The sequence below is a fragment of the Falco peregrinus genome, chromosome 2, assembly GCF_023634155.1.
Source record: "Falco peregrinus isolate bFalPer1 chromosome 2, bFalPer1.pri, whole genome shotgun sequence".
Classification (NCBI taxonomy): domain Eukaryota; kingdom Metazoa; phylum Chordata; class Aves; order Falconiformes; family Falconidae; genus Falco; species Falco peregrinus.
This window is the reverse complement of record NC_073722.1, coordinates 79,342,653-79,366,445: the sequence shown is the minus strand read 5'-3', so window position 1 is coordinate 79,366,445 and position 23,793 is coordinate 79,342,653. Positions and strand designations below refer to the sequence as shown.

Below are 23,793 nucleotides of genomic sequence, written 5' to 3'. Positions count from 1 at the left end.
ACTTTGTAAAAAAAGAATAAATGAAATGCTATTCCAGACATTATGCTGCCACATGACACTGTAGAAGTAAAAATTTTATGAGTGTCATTTATATTCAAAATTTTCCCATAAGGTCCATCCCAGTTAAATAAATCATTCCTTTTTTATGTACATTTCAAAAAGTTTCTGAAGACTGATAATTATATGCTAGTATGAACTCCCACTTTACAAGCACCTCATTCATCAGGTCATCAAATACTAATTTCTGTGCACAATTACCTAAATTTGTGCACCACATCTTATACTTACAAAGGTATTTATTGTATGGCAGTACTGAGAGTACACTCACATCTCCAAAAAGATGAGGAAAACTCTGCTATAAGTCAGCACTATCATATAATATCTTATTCTGTTCTGCACTACAGTTTCTGTGCCCCCCTTGATAGTGACACAGGGACTGCTATTGCAGACCAGGATCCAGGTGGTCCAGCCTTACTCAGCATCACCTTCTGTTTCAGAGTCAAGAAGCCCTAGTTACTTGCCTGCTCTAAGATTCTTACAGTGGTTGTCATTTTCATTAATGACAGTAGTTAAATAGTGCAAAATTTAACTTCACAAAGCTATTTTGCTGATGCCTGAAGACAGTAATTTTCATATCTATTCCGTTTCATTTGCTGGGGAGTTTAAATTCCATAGTGATAGTTTTGGTGCAAGAACAAAAGTAACTGAGGTGTTTTCAGCCCTTCTCTCTTTTTATAATCAACAGATCATGCACAAACTAACCCCTTTCCTCAAAAATGTTTGTAATGAAATAAAGTGCTGTTTACTAAACATTGACAAACTAAACCTTGAATCTCAAAATTGAGTTTTGTGCGCCTTTTATGACTATTTAGTATCATTATTCTTACATCACCTTTGAAAAGTTACCAAACTGTGCACAACATTTGTCATGCCTCAATAGCCAGTAAATCAGTGATAAAAAAGCCAACAGATCATTATTCTACTGTGGCCTTGATTTAATAACAATAATTTTGTAGCTAATAGAGGACTTTGCAGACAACTAAACCTGTGAAGTATGTAATCGACACAAAAACCCCACAGGACTGAAATTATCAGCTTGTCATGACCTGAAACAATTTGCTTTCTCTTCACTGCCTTATTTCTTGTATACAGTTCTTACTGTATTATATGCCAAATGCATCGTGTCTTCCATCATAAGAGCTGCCATATCTCACGGTGATATGCCAGCTTTTACACAGAGTTGCTGAAGTTCTCAGATAAGAAATGCTCTGCTATTTCTGCAGTAGAACAACTTGAAAACCTGCTGCTGCCTTTTGGGATGCACAGCTTCTAAGAAGTGCTCCCTTGGTGTAATTTATTTTGCACACTAGCCACTAGACCTGCCAGAAATTGACCTGTCCCCTGTCTCTCTTTAGGTTGTTTGGAAGAAAGTGAAATTGCTTAGTATAATTAGGTAGGTCTTCTGATTTGATTTCCTTCAACCCAGTTGCCCCTATTTCACTTGTTACTATAGTTCCTTCGAGCAGCAAGTAGCTGTTTACCTACCTACTTACCACTTTGCTGACTCAAGGCTAGAACCACTTCTGCACAAGGGAAATAGAATGTTTAATGAGCTGCAAAGAAATTAAGTTAAGTGCTTTACAGTTGTCCCTTATAAAGTAGGTGAAAATCCATGAGGAATTATGCATTCATAAAACGGACCTTCAAATTCATTTAAGCCACTTCCTTTGCGACTTTTCTAGAACTAGGCCATGGAAAAACAGCAGCGTTTTGCAACTATTCACATGAAATTGGAGCCATCACATGATTTTTAATTCAGTTCTCTCCAACAGAAGGCTCTCCAATAGAAAACCAGTGGGTTAATAACTGTGTTATAATATGCAGTGAGTTTTAGAGGGAAAGTGCTTCCTGCGTAGGTTGTGACTAGTGTGTTACCCTTTTTTCCCATTACAGTTGTTGTGAACAATAAGCACTGTCAACTGTAAAATGGGAATATGCAGCAAAAACACGGTACCCCTCCAAGAAGGCATGGAATGACTTGAACCTTATGCATTTTACAGTCTCTGCATGGTGTATATAACTTCACTTGGCAAATGTACGATCGACATTAAGACAGTATCGATCAAACACATCATGACCTTACGTCACAGACAACTGCCGGTATTTCAAGGACTTTTGTGATTTGAGGGAGGGGAAAAAAAAGAGCGATTCATTTTTTTTTTCTGAGAGTGAAAATATATGCACCATGAACCTCCTCCCACTGAGATGGCTGAGACCAAAAACGCACAAAGTTGAAATGGGTGAGTAACCAACCTTGGCGAAATATCGCATCCTTGCTGCATAAAGGCACCCAGGGAAAACCAGAGACTATTAAATATCCCAAATTCATTAGTTGATTCATTAGTTTGTGTTTCTCTTCCATCTTCAAATTCCTCAGTGTGCCACTCATATGGGCTAAATCTGCTGACCAGGAATAAAACTACACTGACCCCAATGTAGGCAAAAACAATGCACATCCAGATTTCATACGCTAACGGATCAAGAAATGAAAACACTCCTGGCTTGGACTTCTGAGGCTTCTTGATCATTATTGATATCCCCAGGCTCATAAAGGGCTTTGAGAAGTCAATCACCTCTTCTCTCACCAATGTTATAGTTAATGGAGCGATTGCAATATCGGCTTTCTGTAAAGGAAGAAAAAAAGCAAGTAATAGCTAATACGATGACCAAAGAATGGTTTAGTTTCTATTGCGTTTCACAAATGGAAAATAGAGCGGAGATGCCAGCGACATTCATTTCACCAAGAATGTCTTACGGAGAATTTCAGAAATTTTTAGTTGGAACTCTTCTCACTGCAATACATATAATCACATGGTTGGCAAATTCCAAGCTTCCCTTTTTACACACGCACTTTTAAAAGCATATGACATTTAAAAGTGTTAGTAACGTACATTATCTTTCACTTGCTCAGAAAGATGAAACATGCAGTCACTTCCTCCCAACCTCATTTGCATTTAAAATCTAACTCCATGCTTTGCTTTCAAAATTTTTCATGTCAATACAACCTACTAATTCTCTATTAAAGGAGTTACACAATTTTCCTCTATTCTACAGAGAAAACTAATCCGAACTCCACTCCTTCCATTAGTCATCTTTAATGGCTTTATAATAAAAGATTTTCTTACCCCATAAACAAGTTCTCCAACCATCCCATTCCAGATTTTCGTGTCTGCATCCCTTGCCCCATACTTGCCATCCCCAACAATTGTGAGCTTATACTTGAATCCACAGTGTTTAGCAATTTCTGTAGCTAAGTCCACACAATAGCCCTCATATCGATCATTTCCTTCAAGCATTTCATGATTTTTCTTCATCATGACGTATGGGGACTCCTGCATAGAAAGAACTTGCCTTAGCTACTTGGTAAAGAGACAAAAATTTCAGTTGTGCAAGTCATAGATTAATGTTTCCTTTTACATGTGACAAAAAGAGAGAAGGTAACATCTGAATCATATATGCTATGTATATGTTAGCTATTAATTATTAGTGTGACATGTCCTTAACACATTTAAAAGCTGCATTCTCCACAGCCATACACAAATAACGATACTTACAGGTATAGTGATTCCCAGCAGTATGTTAATAATGACCATGAATGTTAACAGGAGTTATTCAGAGAAGAAAAAGTTCCAAAATCAGTTTCTTTCGCTCACACAGTTTGAATGGAAGAAGGCAAAGATATTTAGTCGCTTTTCTTGTGGTCTTAATACAAGAAAATTCTTTCCTATTTCACAACCACATCCCTTCCTGGGAAAATACTTGAGGCTCTCCAAGCTATATCTTTATTGAATTACTACACAAACAATACGTTAAGGTATCTGTAACTACACAGAAAAGTTCTATCATCAGCAAAACTGCTGATGAGTCATAAATTGCATTAAAGTAACGTATCTCCTCTTTGCTCAGTTGTTACCTAACTATTCTTGCATTCAGTGAAATTCCTACGCTAGCCTGTGACTTGTCCAAACTGGTGAAGAAGCTGTGTAACTTCCGGAAACATGCTGTTCTGTGGCAGTACATGATGTTAATTTTCTAGACAACTAGAATACAACTTTTAATGTTTTATTTTACACTTCACCAATCCACAGTAGCTATAATTCTGAAACATAAGAACCAGTCTCTTCACTGTTTGGCAAAATCTGTTCTCTAAAACTATGTTTCTGCTCTCAGACAAAGCACCTCTCCTTTGAAAGCAGGTATTAAATTTCCATTTTCAGGTCTGAAAATTTTAGTTTTCTAGAATGTTAAATCAATGACAACTTTTCTTCTACACAATAAAACTGCATACTGAAGCACATTTCCTTAATGTTCACATTTTATTTATGTATCATAATGAGTAACAGGTCACAACCTCAAATAATAAAAAGACAGTATATTTAAACTAACACAATGACGAGAAACAAATCACTGTAGGACAGACTGTCTTCTGACAAAATACGAGGTTAATTACCAAAATAGTGGTGACAATAATAGTCTTATTCTCTAGTCCTGAAGATTCATTTCCAAGAGGGCCATCAAGAGGATTCACAACCATTTTGTCCACTTCACTCCAATATCCAATCTAAAGAGAGTTTATAGGATGCACAGACACTAGTGAACATGAACTTTCATAGAAAAGGTGAAACATATTATTGCTATACCCTCAATTTAAGCTTACAAACTATTTTAGCTATGGATTTACCAGTGTAAGTATTTCCATTTATAGAGTTAAAGACTATAACAGATAATAAAAGGATTGAACTAATAATATTTGTTCACATTAATTTATCTAACACAGGTATACCATTTTTATTCACATATTAACAGGTTTTAGTATCAGCATCACACACTGTACGATTGAACAGGTTACGAAATACTCCCGATTTGGAAGACATGAGAAACTGGCTTTTCCTGAAAGGTTTGGAATTAGAGCAGAAAGATAATCGCATTTAAAGAAACATCGCTGAAAAGCTGATTCGGCATTTGTCATTCAGAAGCATATTTCCCCAAATACTGGCTCACATTTAGCAATTCAGATCAGAAAGCAAAAAGTTTAATCCACAAAACTGAAAGAAAAAATATTCTTATGTAGTACTTACCAGAAAGAACAACTTGTATTGGTTAGAAAGAAATAATACATATTTTTACTTTGTTCTGCAAGACGGTTGTGGAATACACCTATGGATAAATATTATCACAACTCATGCTTTAATTAATCTGTAGTGTTTCACTACCTACCTTAACCTGTTGCTTAGCACCATAAAACCTTTAAAGACACTGTAAGACAATTCAAATTACCTTCCGAGGACCAGTACTTTTGAGTTCCATGATGTTTATTGTAAAATTGATTCTCTTTCCATTCTGATCAAACTTTATATTTCCTGTTAGACCTTCCACCTGAACCTATATAGACGAAGATGAAAGTAGTAGAAGAATTAAGTTTTGTTTCTTTTTTAGAAAATGCATTTTGTATTTCCATCAATGATTACTGCTATTTCAAAAATATCCAGTTTAGACTCTTTTCCAAACACAGTATGTTATCTTAGTATGAGACACGTTCCTGAGGAGCTCAGTTCCACGTTATTCCCAGCCAGATCCAGGCTGGTTAGGAGGCTGCAAGCTTTATTTCAAGCATTTATAGAGAACTTCACACATGCACTCATTCCAGCATTCACTCCAGGGAAGCTACCTGTTTCAATGCCCTTTCTATTTCTACACCATGACCCCAGGGTACAGCTGGATTTGCAAGACAATCTCCAGCATTTCCTCTTCTGGAAATCTCAATCCTCTGTTTACGCAAATTACGGAAAGCTTCTGTCATCACTTGAACAGCATCATAGGTCAGAGCAGATGTATACTGAAAAGAAGTGAAAATATTTAATTAAAAAACCAGCTTCGGGTTCACTATACCTTCCCATACCTTTGCTAATCCCTTAAACACAGAAACATTAAAAATAAAAACAAAAAGATATACTTGAATTCAGACCAGTTTTTCTTTAGTTTGGAGGTCACTACCCTCTGAGGGGCATTTATACAAATTAATGAAGTGTTCTCCATCAAAACGGTTAGAGGCAGTGCTAATAAATCTACATTGAAGGATTTACAACTGTTTTCAGTATGAATTACATTTCTTTATCACTACAAGTGTGACACGTTTCTGTGTGCAGATATGGCTGGAACTCCATGGAGGTGAAAGACAAAAAAAAAAAAAAAAATCCACTATTTAAGTTGATTTAGCCTCTAAAAATAAGCAACTGTTCCTCTGATTACACTCTTCACAGAGATGCACTTATATACAGATCTCTAGGCTCCATCTCCTCCCACATACATACACAACAATGCAAGCAGCATACACTTGTATATATGTGTGCTTAACTTATTTGTTAAATATAAAAACTCAGGGGTAGCTATTTTCAAGTGTGCAATACCTTGTCAACACCATGCAAAACCACATTTTGGGCGGAGACGTCTGGAAGAAGTACTGCCCCTCAAAGAGCAGTACTGGTGAGGAAGAGCCCCATGTTCCTAGTCTGACACAATTTAAGGAGCTTTACAACTTTTGAGCCATCAGGGAGGAATCCTGTGACTGCATGCATCAGAACTGGCGCTAAGCAGTCAAAAGCGGTTATCTTAAGATGTAAAATTCTTCAGTCGCTGGACTAATGAACTCAACAGAAACCACACGTGCACATACACCAAGGACTTTGTTGTATGGGCTTTATGAGCCCAAACCACTGCAATTATGTCAAATATAAGGGACAGTTTTGGAAATATGGGCCAGAATATAACTTCTTACAGCCTTATGAATGAATGCAATGATCCCTATGAAGGCTATTAGATGCTGAAAATATATAAACTATAAAACAGAGAGAAATGATATATTGGCTCTTTGCTTCAATGGCTCAGACTTTAATGAGAATTTTAATTAGGTAGATCAAGTCATGCAGAAGGCTCTTGTAACCAAGGCAGGCTCCTGAATTGAGGTTATTTCTGTACGCAATTGTTAGACCTTGGAAAGGAAGAAAACGAAGGTGGAACTCTTTTTTTTCAGATATATAAAACTTACTGGGTGATTAATATGAATCTTCTCAAGAAAGTTCTCTCAGTGACTTGTATGGAAATCTTTAAAGGGATCAGAACAGCAGAAGAATGAAGTGAAAGACAGGCTGGAGCCGATACTACTTCCTACTACTGGAGTAGCAGTGATTAAGTGGTGGACATGGATGTCGGGACGAGGAGAGAAGGTAACAGAGAGAAGGGAAAGGACCCGGACTCATTTATTTAGGACTGACAAGCAATGTTTCTTTAAGTGTAGCTTTTTGCAGTACAGAAACATATTCCTCCACACTAGCATTTTTAAGAAACTTCGGATACAGCACGGACATTAACCACCAAAACATACTTTAGGTAGCAGAGAAAATAAGAGCTTGAAATTGAGATATTACAGTGCTATCTAAATCAGTTATTCTGTTTCATTTGGTTATTGGGATATGTTTAATGCATCATCTCAAGAATATTAACTCTATAGTAAGTAATTACTGGCCTGAATATTCACAACTCAGTCATATATTCAGTTTGTGTAGGGCTTTGTCTACCAATATATATCTGTACGTGTATACACATCACCATATACATAAAGTCCACATGCTTTAATTTAGTTTAAGTCAGCCTTAATCTAAGGATCTCAAAATCTTTTATAAGCATCTTACACCTTCGTGTTGTTGGAGATGCCATGAAAGCAAACAGCCCATGCATTATTTCTTACTGCTTTTTTCTGCATACACTGTCAGCTCCTAATAACCTTCATGGGGCTCATTAAAACTATCCGTAGCTTAATGAATAGATGTCAAGCTGACAAACTAAACCAAAGTGAACTCGTTGCCATAAACAAGAAGTGACAGCCCGACAACCTGCTTGTGCAGAGGGGTGGCTGTGTGTGTTTGTGTCTGTGTAACAAATAAAATTGTCCTAAGTTCAAGGATTCATTAGCTCTGTCCTCCTTCACTTTGTTTTATACTGGAGATGCATCCACATCCTGATCTGCACTATTAAAATAAGTGGGAGCACTATTTGGAATATTATTCTGTGGAAGTGGGATGGGCTCTTACAGCCTACTAGTTTTACAGCAGTGTAAACCTCCTAACTTCACTTCCTTTCAACTTTACGTGATTAAATCAGCAACTTTAATACAAAATGGCTAAGTACTAACCTATACTTCCTACAGAATCACCTGTATTAATTAAAACATGGCAAAGAATAGGCAAAAAATAATCTCACTTCTCGTATTTCTAGAATTATGATAATAATAAGCTGGTTATGAACTATAATATAATGCACTGAAGAGCCTAAGAACTTCATGTTATTTGCTATGAAACACGGATTGCACGCACGTCATATGAAAATAATTCTCTCTAAATAAATAAATGCACTAATTGCCAAGAAGAGAAACCACTTAGATTTATAATGTACTATAGATCTTAATAAAATTTGTAAGCTGCAACTGCAAAGATGAATTTGAAAAGTAAAACCAAAGTTCTCCCAGACTAAGCAGAAGATATTAATCATGCACTGTTCAAGAAAAACTGGCAGGATGTTGAATTTTCTAACTTTAGCTGTTTTCCAGTAATTGAGAAGATACCAGAAATCCTTAACTAAAAAGCCCAGTACCCTATTTTGTACAACCAGTAACTGGATCTTCTGAAGATGAAATTGCACGAGACACCACCAGAAGCAAAAGATTTTTTTTGTATATGTATTTTAAAGCTGTAAGGTATTACAAAAAGATGTAACGTTAGGCTGTTAGTCCTGCATTTAACCCAATGCTGTCCCTGTGCTGAAGACAAAGTTGAGAGATATGCTTAGAGATTTAAAATACAACATTAAAAGAACATACCTGGGCAGTGGAAGAGAGAAATGCAAAAAAAGAAGAAAAAAAAGTTGATTTTTTTTTCTGGATTGGAATATCTCCAATGTCTAAATCTATCCTTGACATACTAATTGTTTCTTTTACAGCCAGAGAAGAGAAACAAGCGTTTTAAGGTGTGCTTCATTTGACCTGTTAGCCACCTTTAAGATGAAGCCACCACTTTAAGATGAAATGACTCATGCCTTAGATGTCATTAATTTGATCTCCAGTGGCTTCCGAGACTACTGGAGGAGTCGAGGGTGGTCAGCTTAGATACATATGTTTGTGCCATAGACACACTAAACCTGAATTAAACCCACTCAAGGGGACTATGAATTCGCCATTCAGCCCTAACCTAACACAACAGCGAGAAATACAAACACAGTAACAGGGTATTTTGGGCAGACTGTACCAGCAGTCAAAGAACGCCCTGCTAGTATACGAGACACTAGGGAGACCTCTGCCACAACGGCACGTCCAGGTGAAACGCTGTTCAAGAAGGCTGAAATCAGTCTGAAAGAGGCACAGGAGAATGTTCCTCACCATGTGTGGGGGCTGTTATTGGAATAGCAGAAGGGACACTGTGTCACCAACAGAGGTTAAGAGAAAAGAGGTCTAAAACCACATACAAACGTTTTCCCTTAGAGAGAGGTAAGATTCAAAGAGAAGTAATACAGGAAATGTTCTTTGTTGCAAGAGCAGGTGAGTAGAATCAATAGGTATAAGCAAAAGTTTAGCATTTTTCCTTAGATTTAAACAATTTAAATATACTTTAGTACCAACAAATGTACATCACATGCAGTGAAGATACAAACTGTATGTCCTTGTAGGTTGTGAGTATATTAAATATTCAGCTTACTGCTCTATACTAGTAATATTTTTCCAGTGGTTCACTACACATTTTTTTTACCTTGTTTGTAATACTTCACTACACTATACACAGACTAAATTGGGATATCAAACAGTCCCTTGTTTTAATATGTTACAGCTTTATTTTGCTTTGATAATTATATTCAATAAAATCTCTCATATGAATTCCGTGCATTTTTCCCACAGCAAAGTATTTCCCTACTTGAACACTAGTAAGTTATCACTAAAGCAAAACTGTCTTTTCATAGTACTTTGTATATAATTGCACTTTTTGGTCAAAATATTCACAAAACTCTGTCAAATTGTTTGTAATTTCAGAAGTACCTGCTAGAGATTTGTATATATAGAAGCACTCCTACATTTTTATATTTTATACATTTAAAAAAATTGATTTTGATAAAAAAATAGGTACATACATATATAAACCCGCAAGCAAAAAGAATGAGAGACAAATTTATGTGCCAAGAACTAGTAAAGGAATTAGGTAACTACCTCTTGTGACTTTCCATGTAGTCAAACTAGTGCAAGTCAAGCACCTATTTCTTAAGGGTCTGTCTTTAATTAATATATCTGGAGGCTATTTCGGAATGGATAGTATTACACACTTTGGAAAACATTGAAAAGTGGTCTGATGAAACAGCGGAAAATTCACTAATTGGTAGGAAACTACCTCCTTCAGGATCTCCTGTGATGCTCTGCATACTGTCAGGACAGAGCACAGGAATGCAAATTGTTACTTCCAATAGAAATAAGAGTAGTTGTCAGATGTTGTACACTAAATGTCATTGTAAATCCAGATGGCTTTTAATTGTGCCCATAATCACACATTGTTCTCATTTGTTCTGTGCAGGCATTAGCATGAATGGGAGCCTGTATGAAGCAGCACGTTGGGCTGGCTGCATTCAAACGCAAATGGACTTTAAGCACAGGAGCATGCATCTCCGTTACCTATGGGCATGTTTCAAAACACCAGACACAGGAGGCAGAGGTCGGGGAGCCCAGGAGAGGCTGAACTCCAGCTTATTCCTCTTTGATCTTTATAACGGAATTAAGCTCTTGTGAAAAATGGCAGCCTTTACAACAGACTTGCTTCCAGCTGAAAATAATCGCATATATATGCAATACATTTGGAAATATCAACTGATTATTTGTACATTTTTTTATAACAGTCCTGGTCCTGACTAAAAGGGGATGAGAAATTAATAAAATGTAAAATGACCGGACCTTTAAAAAAGTTTTTTTTAAAATTAATCTCAGTAAAGAGGGAGTTCGAGATCAAGCCCTATTTACCTTAACAAATATACTATCTTTATTAAATGTTGTTTCCAAAGATTATAGAGTTTGACTGACTTACATTTTGATGATAGCCTTTATTTAAATGTAAATCAAGCATTCTGTGTGCACAAAAGAGCTAAACAAACAATAGGTATTTTTCCTCTGAAACATCATAATGTTTTGGGCAGATGCAAAGTATGCCTTAAAGCAACCTGACACCTTAGAAAAATTTACGAAAACCTGCTGATTTTGTGATGTGTTTATGCTCTTCAGGTATCTCCTTGTTTGGTTTAGAAGTGCTGCTTTCTGGTCACACCCAGAACAGCTTTGGTTTCTAGCCCATCAGCTACGCTCCTGCCTGATCTACATCCCAGGAAGCCTAATGCCTATTACAAAGACATGTTCATAGCAGGTCCAGCAGATGCTGGCAAGAACAGGGCACTTGAATTATCCTGACACTTCCACTGCAGGGTACTTATACGGAAAGCGACCTTCTTTCACTCCTTTCAAAACTGACTATAGCAAAGATCACAAGATTTAGGAACCCCAAGGTGCTCGGCCTTTCTACCTACTTCACCTGCCAGTCTAACAGGAAGGAGATTCCTGGACTGTAATTCCTCCCTCCAGATTACTTCCAAACCAGAAGAACACTCTTCTCACTATAGTCATCAGAGCTGCTAATTCAGCAGAAAAAACGAGTGCAGGTACCTTCCACCTCCCCTCTTTTTCTTCTTTTCTTCATTTTACACTCAGGACAGAGGTTTTAAAGTACTTTGGTCTTCCATGAGATGTAATGCAATAGCAAAAAAGAAGAGCTAACAGTACTGTGAAACAGATGTTTCCTCAAAATATGAGAAAGAAGTCAGAGAAGAAAAAAATTACAGATCTGGACAAAAGTCTTAGCAACAAAGTAAACGCTCTGTCTTCCAGGAGGAAGCAGAACAATGCCAGATCTTATTAATGGCACCCGCATATGGACCTCCTGAAGTTCCAGACCTTTTTCCATTCAAAAGAACAGAAAGTCAGCATGCATGTCTTACACTCCTTCAGGAGTGCTAATAGCAAAGTTGTGTGGGAATTTATCCCTTCCATTGTTCAGAAGGCCAAATTAACCTAACATTGTGCCCCGTTTATTTTCTAAAATGCATTGCAAAGATCTCTGCCATGTCCCACAATCTTCAAAATCCTTTCGCCTTTGTTTCAACTAAACCACCTGTGCCCACAGAAAGATGGACAGATGCTTTCAGAAGTGCCTCAGCTTCTGCTGATCATGGCAAATGGATCCGAAGCGCACAGCTGGTGAGACTACTCAATATTGCTCACTCAGAGAGTGTTCAGTAATGATGGCATAGCACAGTGCACTGCTGGACAAGGCTTTTATTTTGCTGTTGCTCCAATAATCATGTATAAGCAATTAAAAATCAGTGAAATACTGAAGCAGACACCAAGGTCTGCAAGGTGCTCTCCTAGCCAGTGCCATTTAAAAAAACATGGCAGCTTGCATGCTAGTATTAAAAACAAAACAAGGAAACCAGAAAACTGTTCACAACTGTAGTCTTTTTTTCTAAATCTGTCATACTGTGCTGCAATACAAACACATCTTTCCTTTAAACACTTCTTAATGAGAAAGAATAATATCAGGTATGAAAACAAGAGAAGTACAGTAGCTCTTAAAGCAAATCTTCACACTGTATCTTCTTACTCTACCTTATACCTTTCCTCCTCCCTCTGAAAAAAGCCTAAATAATTAAAACTAAATAAATCAGAACACCTAATTTCTCCTTATGATAAAGGCAGAAACAACTCTAATCATAATTTCCATATTTGCACAAATGTGAATTGTACATTCACTATATTTGTGTAACAACTTCTTTGAACCTCAAATCACGGAGCTTCTTAAAATATCCAGTCATTACTCAATGGCTGAAAAGTTTACTAGCCTAAACTCACTTCTTTTTATTAAGTTCCTTACGAACTCTCTTAATTCTTGACCTATTCTTTTCCATTTTCCCGGAAGCTTTTTAAACCCTCCTAATCCTCAAACCTAAAGCTTAGTCCTGGTGAACTTTCTATCTCCAAAAAACACAGAGCTTGACAAAAAATTAAACCCAATTACTTGGATTTGAATCCACAGAGCTTGACAGAAATAATAAAAACAATTATTTGGATATGAACCCACAGCATTTCACCCGTAAAACAAAAGATGTTTTCTGATCTATGCCACTGCCTGTGGAAGATACACATACTGACAAAATAAATAAGATTTTACAATTATTTGTGTAATTAACTTTAAACTGAATGCACTTGCAAAACAGCAATGCCACTGATGATAAAAATCACCTTTAATTTACTGTAAACACAAAGAACATATGCTTTTTAAATTGTCACCCTATGAATACGTAAAAACCTTTTTCTTCAAGGCTAAGCTAGAGAAAAGTATGTTGCTCCTCACCATGATAAAATCAGCGGGATACAGCAGCAAAACCTGAAGCCTGTGACTGTAACAGTGAAAACAGACCAAGCAGGGAAATTTAAAGCAGTAGATGAGAATAAAACATACAAATAGGAAGACAAACAACTTCCCTGTTAAAATCATGCTGTAAGAAATGGATTTGAAAGAACTAGTATGAATGTTTAAAGTGGTGGGTTTGTGGTTTGGTTTTCTTTTTTTGGGTGGTAGTTGTTTGCTGTTTTGTGTGTGGGGGTGTTTTTCTTTTTTTCACTGCTTTACCCTAAAAATACACTTTGAATCTCTTTAGAACACAGGAATTTATCACAAAAGTCACTTCCTCTTTAAAAGTTAACGTTAGCCATAAATCCATAAGCATATGACTTACAGCAGATATAAATTTTAAAATATAAAATGCTTTTACTAAAATATTTACTGAAATAGTCTTAAATGTCTGCTCTTTTTATGATAAAAATGGCCATCCAAGCATTATTAATGATGGTAAATACCTTAAATTTAAGCTTTTAACCAAGACAAAGTTATTGAGATGATCATAAAAATGTATTTAGATAATTTTCTAGTAGAATAATTAATGGTTGGTGCATTTACTGAAAATGGTAGAAGAGAATTTAGAGATTAAATAATTCTGGTTTATAAAATGACCAATACTTACATGAATAGTAAGAACCTGAAAATTACATTAGGCTCTTCAGCTGTATTGTTTTACTCATAGTCCACAGAAAGTCCTATATAGATTATTGGAAATAAATTATTTACCCTAGAAGCTGAACAACACTACAACAGAAAGTATTCCAAATTGGAATTTAATACAAAGATTCTTTAGATTTGAATTTCTGACTAGCCTATTAAATAAAGCCACACTAAGTGATCTTTTAATTTGGTTTTAATATATTCTGGATCATCACCGTTCTCTGTAACAATCTGTAGGAGGTGTACCTGTACAATACATCTTGCACAAATCCACTTACGGGGGCGGAGGAAAAAAAACCACCCACGATCTGAGTTATCATACATGTTGCAGTTCTACAGATTTCCCAAACCTGCCATTTAAAACTAATGGCAATTATTTAAGTCTTACATTTAAGAAGAAAGATAACCACCCAAAACTAAATCATTTTCATTATCAATTCTCACGTACCCCAACCAGCACAAGTATCTGCCTTTTGTCTCAAGATGAAACACTTCCTCGTGTCTGCTCTGATCTAATTCCAAGTCAAATGCTAACAGAATTAAATACACCAACCTTACCAGGCTGCTGGTTTTACCAAGAAATAGTTACCGTCAGACACTAATCAACACTCCATGTTTGCTTTTGTGCCACCCCATATTGGCTGTACAGGGCAGCTACCCCCTTGGACTGGTCTCCAGTACCAGCCCTGCCCCAGCAGTAACCCTCGGTGTCTCCTCTCCTTGTTCATGTAAGCGATGCTCAGTGCTTCTCCTCCTCCCTTACTCCCCCCATACAGACCGACCCCTCCCCAGCTCCGAGCTGCCACCACCCTTCTGTGCCTTTCACCTATATCCCAGCAGACTCCCCTTGTTGCCAACCCCTTTTTTTTGACTGACACATTCCTACTACTACTACTTTCAGCTTCGTTTATCACCCCCCACTTCTCTTATCCCCCTTGCTCCACCAAGCTCTCCTGTCCTAAACGACATTGGCCTTGGTGAAGCCAGAGCTATGCCTCATCTTGCTGAACACATGGAGCACGAAGGAATAGCAGCTCTCTTCTGTTTCTATTAACTATATTCAGGTGAATTGCCAATTGAAAAAAAAGTGATAAAGAGTTCCCAGGAAAACAGGCAGGAGAGATCCACTTTGTTGGCTGAAGTTCCTTAGACACTTACCATTACTAAGAATAAGTAGATTCAAATTCAAAGAAACAGAGCTGCGTAGGGACATCAGGATTTGGCTCTGTAGTTTTCTAAGTCTGGCAAATACTGTTGCTTTAGCACAGTACAGCCACTTTTACTTGCAGGATCAAAGGATCTGGGTCAATAGGCTCTCCGTACATCTGAGACAAATCTGCAGATACTGCCTCAAACCACCCACTGCTTGCACAGACTAAATGTTCCATTCGTTAATTGAGTCTTCTTTAAAAAAAACAAAACCAAACACAAACCAACTATGCTGGAATGAGTGACTGCTTATGCAAAAAAGCCTTAAGCTATTAAAAAAGTAGTAAGACTTTTAACACTGAATTTTCTTACATCCATATTTTTCATATATATTTTTGCAATTAGAGAAGGTTGAATATTGGGATTCAAAAGTCCAGTGAAACCAGGTACCTGGAACACCAACTGCTAGTTGTATATTTTTTATGCCCAGGAAACAAAAACATGACAACTGTAAAATGTAGGCAGAAAAAATTCACATATCTACAGTTTTTACAAGGGCACTTTAATAAAAAAATAATAAAAAAACCCCAGCCACCCCACCCCCAGTTCATTTCCTGATTAAATCACATAATAAATACTGAAATTAACTAATTTTTTAAAGATTTTATTTATAAATCATTATAATCTACTTGAATTCAGGCATAATCAATCATATTTTTCTACTAATACTGTAGCAATTGCAACAGAGTATCACCTATAATTTTTATTAAAATGCCTGGTATTATAAAAACATTTTCCAGCATACTGCAATCATAAGAGGAATGCCTCAAAATGAAGGTATTGTGTACAAATAATGTACGTTTGCTTTATCTTCTATATCTAGACCAAATGTTTTCTGAATTTTCAGTTTGAAGAAGCGTTTTCACTGTTCTCTTCTTTGTTCCTATTATCAGTGAGTCATCTCAATTTTAATTATTTCTACAAGGTAAATAAGTACTTCTGTATTTCTCTGCAGGTTCTCTGTATTCCATCCTTGAGGTAAAGCAGCACTAGTGGAGTTAAACCATCAGCTTTCAATTACAAGCTTCACTCTTCCTGACTTACACTTTCACATAGGCAGTTTTCAACTTTTGCAATTTTATCATAAACAACACACTGTTTAGTACTACGCAAACACTTCAAATTCTGGAATCACATTATCTTTGAAAAAATAGATTTTGTGATAATTTTCTAAAAGACTAGATGACTATAAAAAGAGACTTCAAAACATGAAACTGATGAAGGCAAACAATTGTGTCGTGCAGATATTTTTTTCCCCTTCTCAAACATGTTATCGCAGAGGTGATACCACCATCACTGATGGGCTCAACCTTGGCCAGCGGTGGGTCCGTCTGAGCTGGCTGGTATTGGCTCCATCGCACATGGGGGAAGCTTCTGGCAGCTTCTCACAGAAGCCATCCCTGTAGTCCCCCTGCTACCAAACCCTTGCCATGCAAACCCAGTACAACTTATCACACCTCACTAGCTTTCAAGAGGAACAAACTGAGCTTCTTTCTGGAATTATACAAAAGGCTGTCCCCAAACAGACTGGATTAGGAAGTTGGAACATTTGGATGTGAATGGGTGTGCTGTCCTTCAGTGTCCTTCCAAACAGCAAAAGGTTTGCCTTGGACATAACAGCCTGACACAAGACTAAGGCTCAGAAAGCCCAGCAATACTTGTAAGTACACAATAGTGGGTCAAAAGGGAATTTCAGCCTCTTATTATTAAGCCTTTGTACTTTTAAAAGCAGGTTTGTTTGGTACTTTACAAAGAAGTTTACCAGGATTACTAACTCTTCTAGAATTGCATGCAGAAACTGGTAACTACCTCAGCTGCAACAGATATATTTTAAATTTATCAGAGGTAAACAATATATCAGCTTTACCTCTGAAAGATAAGACCTTTTTTAAACAGACAGCAAAGCACTATTTTAAGTGTCTTGCTTAATCTTTAAATCTTGTGGGTTTTATCAGCACAGGTACAGTGCAGCAACAAATGAGTGTCTCTTCTCATCTGTATCCCAAGACTGCATTTCCTTATAATTAATTTTTTATAAATTCTGAAGATACACTTTTAAAACAATTTGATCTCGGTCGTCTTCTGGGCCTTTGTGGAACAGGTTTTCAACAATGTCTTCCTTTCTTGAAGAGCACATTTCTTTGAAATGTACTTTTTCTTAGAAGAGGTGTCTTTCTCAGTTTTCAGGACTATACATGGATGCTGTGATAGGTCTTGTCAAGCCAACTCAGCCATATTCCATTGACTTGCACTTTGTAATGTAAAATGAATGTATACTTCCTTTTGGATTACAAAATCAAGATAATACAGCACAGCTGCAAAGCCATTGCCTGCAATGAGGTATCATTTCCAATCCCAGGGATAACATAACCTGCTTGGGGCATGTAACCTCCTCCCATTTCTGTGCTAGTAATACAGGGCTTCTATTAGCCTTCCTATCTGTTTCATGCAGAATTTGCAAGGACAGCTTCCTGGATTCCATGGGAACTAGTGGCAAAAGCTCATTTATAACCACAGACAATTCAGATAACTGCCTCAAACCCAAAAGGGGAGAAAGGTTGTTCATAAGATCACGGGAGGAACAAATGGAGTGAGTTAACCTGCTCAGTAAGTTAGATGTTGATATACTCTTCCAAGAAGCAAAGGATAACCAACATGGCTAAAGTATTAATACAGAAAGGAATGGCATGTTCACAAAGGACAGGTAGGGAATGCAATTCAACAACAACAGATGAAAAATCCAGTACTTTAAAGGAATGATCAAGTGCACAGATATGGTATGAGACCATCTAAATTGGCAGCAGTTCAGAAAAGCAATGCAGAAAGAGATCTAGATGTTAGCGTGTATCTCATGATAAATATATTTCAACAAATGGGGGGAAGGGGAAGAATTTATTTTTTTTTACAAAAGGGGGGTGGAAATGGGGGGGTGGGGAAGAGTAACACAAAAGGAATCCCTGAAAAGAGTACTGTCTCTGAGATACATGAAGCCATTATTTTGATTTCTACAGCACAGCATTCAGATGCAGTGCAGTACCCAGTCTGGCATTTCAAAGACAACGGGTACCAATTAGAAAGGTTTCAAAGCAAAATGACAAACAGGATCTGAGAGCAGAAAATTCAAAGGAAAAGGGATTATTTAGTTTAGCAGGAAGGAAATCAAGGACAAATATGGCAGCCATCTTTAAATACAGAAGGACAGAACTTCCTCATATCCATTAGAAACAGATAAAGGTGTAATGCATTAGGCAACATAATGGATGATTTAGGTTAGACAAAACCAAGAAAATAAGACTATTTAAGCTTTGAAATAGAACACTTGGGGAAGCTGTGAAATCACTATCCACAGGAACTGCACAGGTACATCTGATCCTGCCTCCAGGCAGCAAGGATGGGCTGGGTGACTGACTGCTCTAAGACCTTTCTTGCCCTGTTCTATGATTTCTATGATTCTGCCCTGCCTCTAGCTCCCTCAAGGACGGGAATGAAATGTGACATATCTCTGTCCTTATACGTAATGGCAGGCAAAAATGACAAGTAATATGTGTATAAGGGCAAGAGATAGAAAGGTACACAAAGAAATACTGTAACTGATACAACCAATCTGCAAACATTGCAATATACATCCACGTTTTTCCACCTATCAATGCCTCTACCATTTATAAATTATCTGATAGTTTTACATGTCTCAGTCTCTGGACTGAATATCAGTACAATCCTGTATACTCCTCGGTCAGACTATATATATAAAGGAAGACAGATCAGCCTTTTTCATTGAATTTAACCCCAAAAACATAAGATATTCCAAGTACTGTCCTTCAACCCTTTGAATTTCTAGCAGAATTGAAGGGACCTATCAAGGAAGAAATAAAGGGAATACCTGTGACAAAGTTAGAGGTTTCGATGCTATACTAAAACATTGCAACCACTTCATCTTATCTAACACACATGCAATTTCCCCCCTACTGTAACTAATACCAGAAGTACCAGAACCCTTAGCACTGTGTCCCACCGATTTATTTTTCTATCAATGAGAAAAACTGCATCTTAGTTTCAGTTAGACTTTTTTACTTTAGTCATTCATTTAACTGTGATTATTTCCAGACTCTGATTCTGCAACATTGGTAGGTAGGCAGGTAGATTTGGACACTCAAGAATCAGAGAGACAGAAGAATTGTATTAATCACCTACAGCCACATCCTTTCCCTTTTGCCTAAATGAAAGCAATACATATATTACATGTATTTAAAGGCATGACAGGCACTAGTTTATATTGTCAAAGTTCAAAGGAGAAATTCACTTATTCTGTCAAAGATTTTAAAATACAAAAAAACCCAGACAAATCTTAGCTTTGACTGATTCACCCCCAAATTTGACCTCAGAAAAAAGGAACCTACAAACTTTATTTTTTACTTTAAATGAAGGTTGCGTGCTTTAAAGGATTTTTGTTCCAAGAATTTCAAAAATGGTTCTTCTGTTCCTTCCTGAAACTTCTTATGCATCCCATTATAAATCAAGAATATGCTTCATGTTCAAACTGTAGTACCAAAAATGTTATGCCTAAAACATTTGCCATTTATCTGTCTTCTATCTGTCGTTTTAGAGTTATTTAAGTATACACATTCTTAATAAAATTTCTGACTGTATTACTTGAAAGAAGAATTATTTAGCATTAAAATAGCATTATTTTTTTTAAAGTCTTGCAAGCACTAACTGACCCTCATAATGGTTACAGAAGGTAAGAAGGTACTGTTATCCTGGTTTTATCCAGAGGGAAAGCTGAGGTAAGGACGTTTAACTGCTTGCCCCATGTCACATCTTATGTCACTCAGGCCTGAAACCAGACCATGATTCTGTATCACAGGCATAACATTTCATTTTAAAAATTTAGGCATCTGTCTCAAAGCAACTGTCTTACTACTTCTTTGGGAGATTATGTTGTATCAGGAAGCACGAGATCTGTGCTCCCTGGAAGCCTACATACGACTGCATATTTGCCTTTAAAACATTTCAAACATAGAGAATGATGAAAACCAAAAAAAGTCAGTAGATACTTAGTATATCATCACATCCAAAACAATTACCTAACAAGCTGTCAGGTGCAGAGTTACAGCGACACAAGAAAACCCGAAGTTGTCTTAGACATTTTTGACAGTGCAGTATCTTTGCTAAACTAGTCTTATGAAAGAGAACGTTAAAAATACCCCAGAGAAATATAAAACTGTGTTGGCACTGCTAGTTTTGAAGGGTTTTCTCTGTCTCTTGTCCTTCTATACCAGTTCCCTCCTATCCTGTACACCTGTCATGGTTAAAACAAATGTAAGACATACCTTAATCGTACTAGTGTGTGCACCAGGATATTCTTTTTCCTCCAGCGTTGACCAACGTTGTATAAATTTTGACACTAGAGGATCATCATAGTCAACTATCTGAAATCCTGAGACGTTAGCTCCTCCAAACTGAATTTTGGACAAATCTCCATCGGTAAATCCCTGGGCACAGAAAACATTACGTCTGTTATTCCAACAGTTTTGGCAGATCTCTCAATAGTATATACAAATAAAGAGTTACCATATGACTTCTACTGCAGAAGTGTAAGCCAACAATTTCCTCAAACAGGATCCAAGTTTAAATCCTGGTCTGCCAGGATTAAGCCATCAGCTCTGCCAGCCAGCAATGCCTCTTGTTGCTCACTAGACATATACCTTTACAGAGCAAGAGCTGAGTGGATCTGTCCTTGCCATGCTTAGTTTCCTAAACAATCCTGTTAATTTCAATGGAACTGCTTCAGTGAGAAAGGGAACACTGACATGAGTAAGTCAGGCAAGCAAGTTTTAGCCAGAAATAGTTACAGCCACCGTTGGGTCCTCTTAGGAACACTAAAGCATGTGGAAGGACGTCCCATCCCCTGCCTCCTCCCTCCAGTATGAAGAACTACTTCTCATTCTTGCAAACAGTACATACGTTTTGTTCTCCATGTTCTGTTTTAACTTGTCCCAAATAATCATACGAATTAATTTACATTAAATACTGATTACATACACTTCAGTTTAAATAAATGCTCTGAGTGGACATAAAAAGAAGCAGCAACTTCAGACCACATGATCAGAAGTTGCTACAATTGCTATACGAGGTGCTCTTTAATTATTGCATATTAATGACACTCATCAATGATGTGTTGCTGCATGCTAATACATGCTAATACAGACACTTCTACAGGGATCACAAAACTTTCTTCAGGTTTTTTTTGTGAGCTTGTGAGCTTCAGTTTATTATTGTGAGCTTGATGTTTGAACAGGAACATTCATTTTATAATATGACCTCTTCTCCATCTGTCAGCATGTTTTATTCTTAAAATAGATCAGTTTCTTGACTGACTGATCAGACTGGAGGAGCACACTATTACAGTCAAGAAAAGAAGAAAGAATGTAGATCCAGTGAAGAAGATGGCATATGAACAAGTACTAGATAAGTTTCCTCTCTGACAGAGAAAAACACAGTTTAAAAATCATTACCATATATATTTTATACTATATTATACAAAAGATCTACAAAATTTGCATTTAAACTGTATAAGTCTGTAGGAAGCAAATATGGTGTTAAACAGCTTAACAATACAAGATTCAGTAAATTTTAGATCTTATGGGCTTACTGTTACAAACTTATAGCAATGGCTAAAATAGCAACCAGTTAACATAACGAAATACACTAGGCAATTTTTCTAAACTGTTAATTTCCCTTAAGACTCAAAATGCTATTTATACAACATTTGCAATGCAAAATACAATCAACTAACAGTTAGGGGATTTTTCAAATTTTATAAGAATTTTATGGGTGCTTTGTGAATATCAGTACCTTAACTTCTTTATCCTAAAAATTAGTTAATAAATAAAAAAAATGAAACCCCACTGTTCCGGTTTTAAAGAGGCCTTTAGAGTATAATGCTTCTTTGCCCCTGTCTAGTGATATACGTGATTCCTCAGAATCCTGCCCGCCTGAAGGGGGGAAGTGTTCTTAGCAAAGGTTGGGAGGAGATGGGTTATTTTTGAAGCGCAGTAGACATACTATGGTTATTCTGTTTCCTCAGGCCCCTCAAAGAGGTATGGAAAACAGAGTGTAAATTATAGCACTCTCGGCCCTGCTGGAATTTATATCAAACACTATCACAGTCCAAGAATAAATGATAAAAAAAAATATTTAGAGGCACTCACACCATGCAATCCCCACAACTCTTTTCTGGAACAGAAAAACTAAAATTCAAGCCTGCAGAACTTGCTTTGTCTGTTACAAAAAAAACATTGGATTAGATTCCTCAGCTTCAGTAAATAACTGTTGTTGACTGTAATGTCAGTAAAATAGCCCTTCACGTTTAGACACATTTTTTTTTTTAAAAAAAAAGTTACCTTGACAGAATTCAGTGAATTTCCTGAACTTCCCCCCTCAAGAACACTATTAGCTATACTGTCGGATCACTTATGTCAAGAAAAGATTGATTCAAACTGATTACCAAGCACATCTGAGGAATGAAGATGTGTAAAGCTGAGACTCACTAGTCTAGCAGAATGAAAGCCGAGAACTTTTATTTTTAAGTACTTTCCAAGTAAGAGAAGAAATATCAATTTGCTGAATGAATCCATCAACCTGTAACGCAGAAAGTTATTTTTCTGATTTCCATACCCTACTTCTACAGTATGTAGCAAAAGGGATGAAGCTCTACGGAAGGTGCTGAGCCCCCATTGATGGGAATATTACAGGAAGCATTTAAGCCCTGAGAAGACTCAGTCAATAAAACAAGTACCATCTGAACACACGCATTTTTTAGCTTTTCTCTGTTTTCTAAAATGCATTTAAAGCAAAACACTAGTTGATGTGTTTCCGTAAACAGTAAAATGAATAATACAGGTATTTTAAATATTAAAAATGCTTACCAGATTTGCAATGATATAATGGTATCCTTTAACATGTTTACCAATTGTGATAACCTATAAAAAAGAAGAAATACAGCCGTAATAGAGAATGTTCACCTGGATTGTGGACAGAGACATAAAAACTACAAAACACAGTATGATGTAAAAGCCAGTTATGAGCTTTATGGCATACAATACTGAGTTTGTTCAGCGCTTTACTTTTTATTTTACCTAATACGCCATTGAACATACTCTCTGCTGGTGGCAATATGTCACGTTGAAGTCCAAGTCCCAAGATCTGTAAACCGAGGAGCTGAATGCTAATTACTACACTGTGTATTAAAGGCACAACCTGGACAGGAGGAACGGGCCTCACGCAGTAGGAACGCTGCCTCAGAGATTCCTGCTTGGGTTCTGATCCCTTTGTA

At 36.9% G+C, this 23,793-nt stretch overlaps 1 protein-coding gene across 5 annotated transcripts in view; it reads right to left on the bottom strand.

The window, feature by feature from the left end:
* Positions 1-23,793, bottom strand: part of GRIA2 (glutamate ionotropic receptor AMPA type subunit 2) — a 96,486-nt gene that overhangs the window by 20,664 nt on the left and 52,029 nt on the right. For all 5 annotated transcript variants that reach the window (XR_008746039.1, XM_055797318.1, XM_055797315.1 and 2 more), the window contains exons 5-11: positions 23,387-23,440; positions 20,789-20,950; positions 5,729-5,896; positions 5,338-5,442; positions 4,511-4,621; positions 3,186-3,392; positions 2,314-2,684 (exon numbers count right to left, since the gene is read on the bottom strand). Coding sequence is in view for 4 of the 5 variants with exons in the window: in XM_055797318.1 (XP_055653293.1) it covers positions 2,314-2,684; positions 3,186-3,392; positions 4,511-4,621; positions 5,338-5,442; positions 5,729-5,896; positions 20,789-20,950; positions 23,387-23,440 (1,178 nt within the window). In the remaining variant the exon portion in view is untranslated. The remainder of the gene's footprint in view (positions 1-2,313; positions 2,685-3,185; positions 3,393-4,510; positions 4,622-5,337; positions 5,443-5,728; positions 5,897-20,788; positions 20,951-23,386; positions 23,441-23,793) is intronic.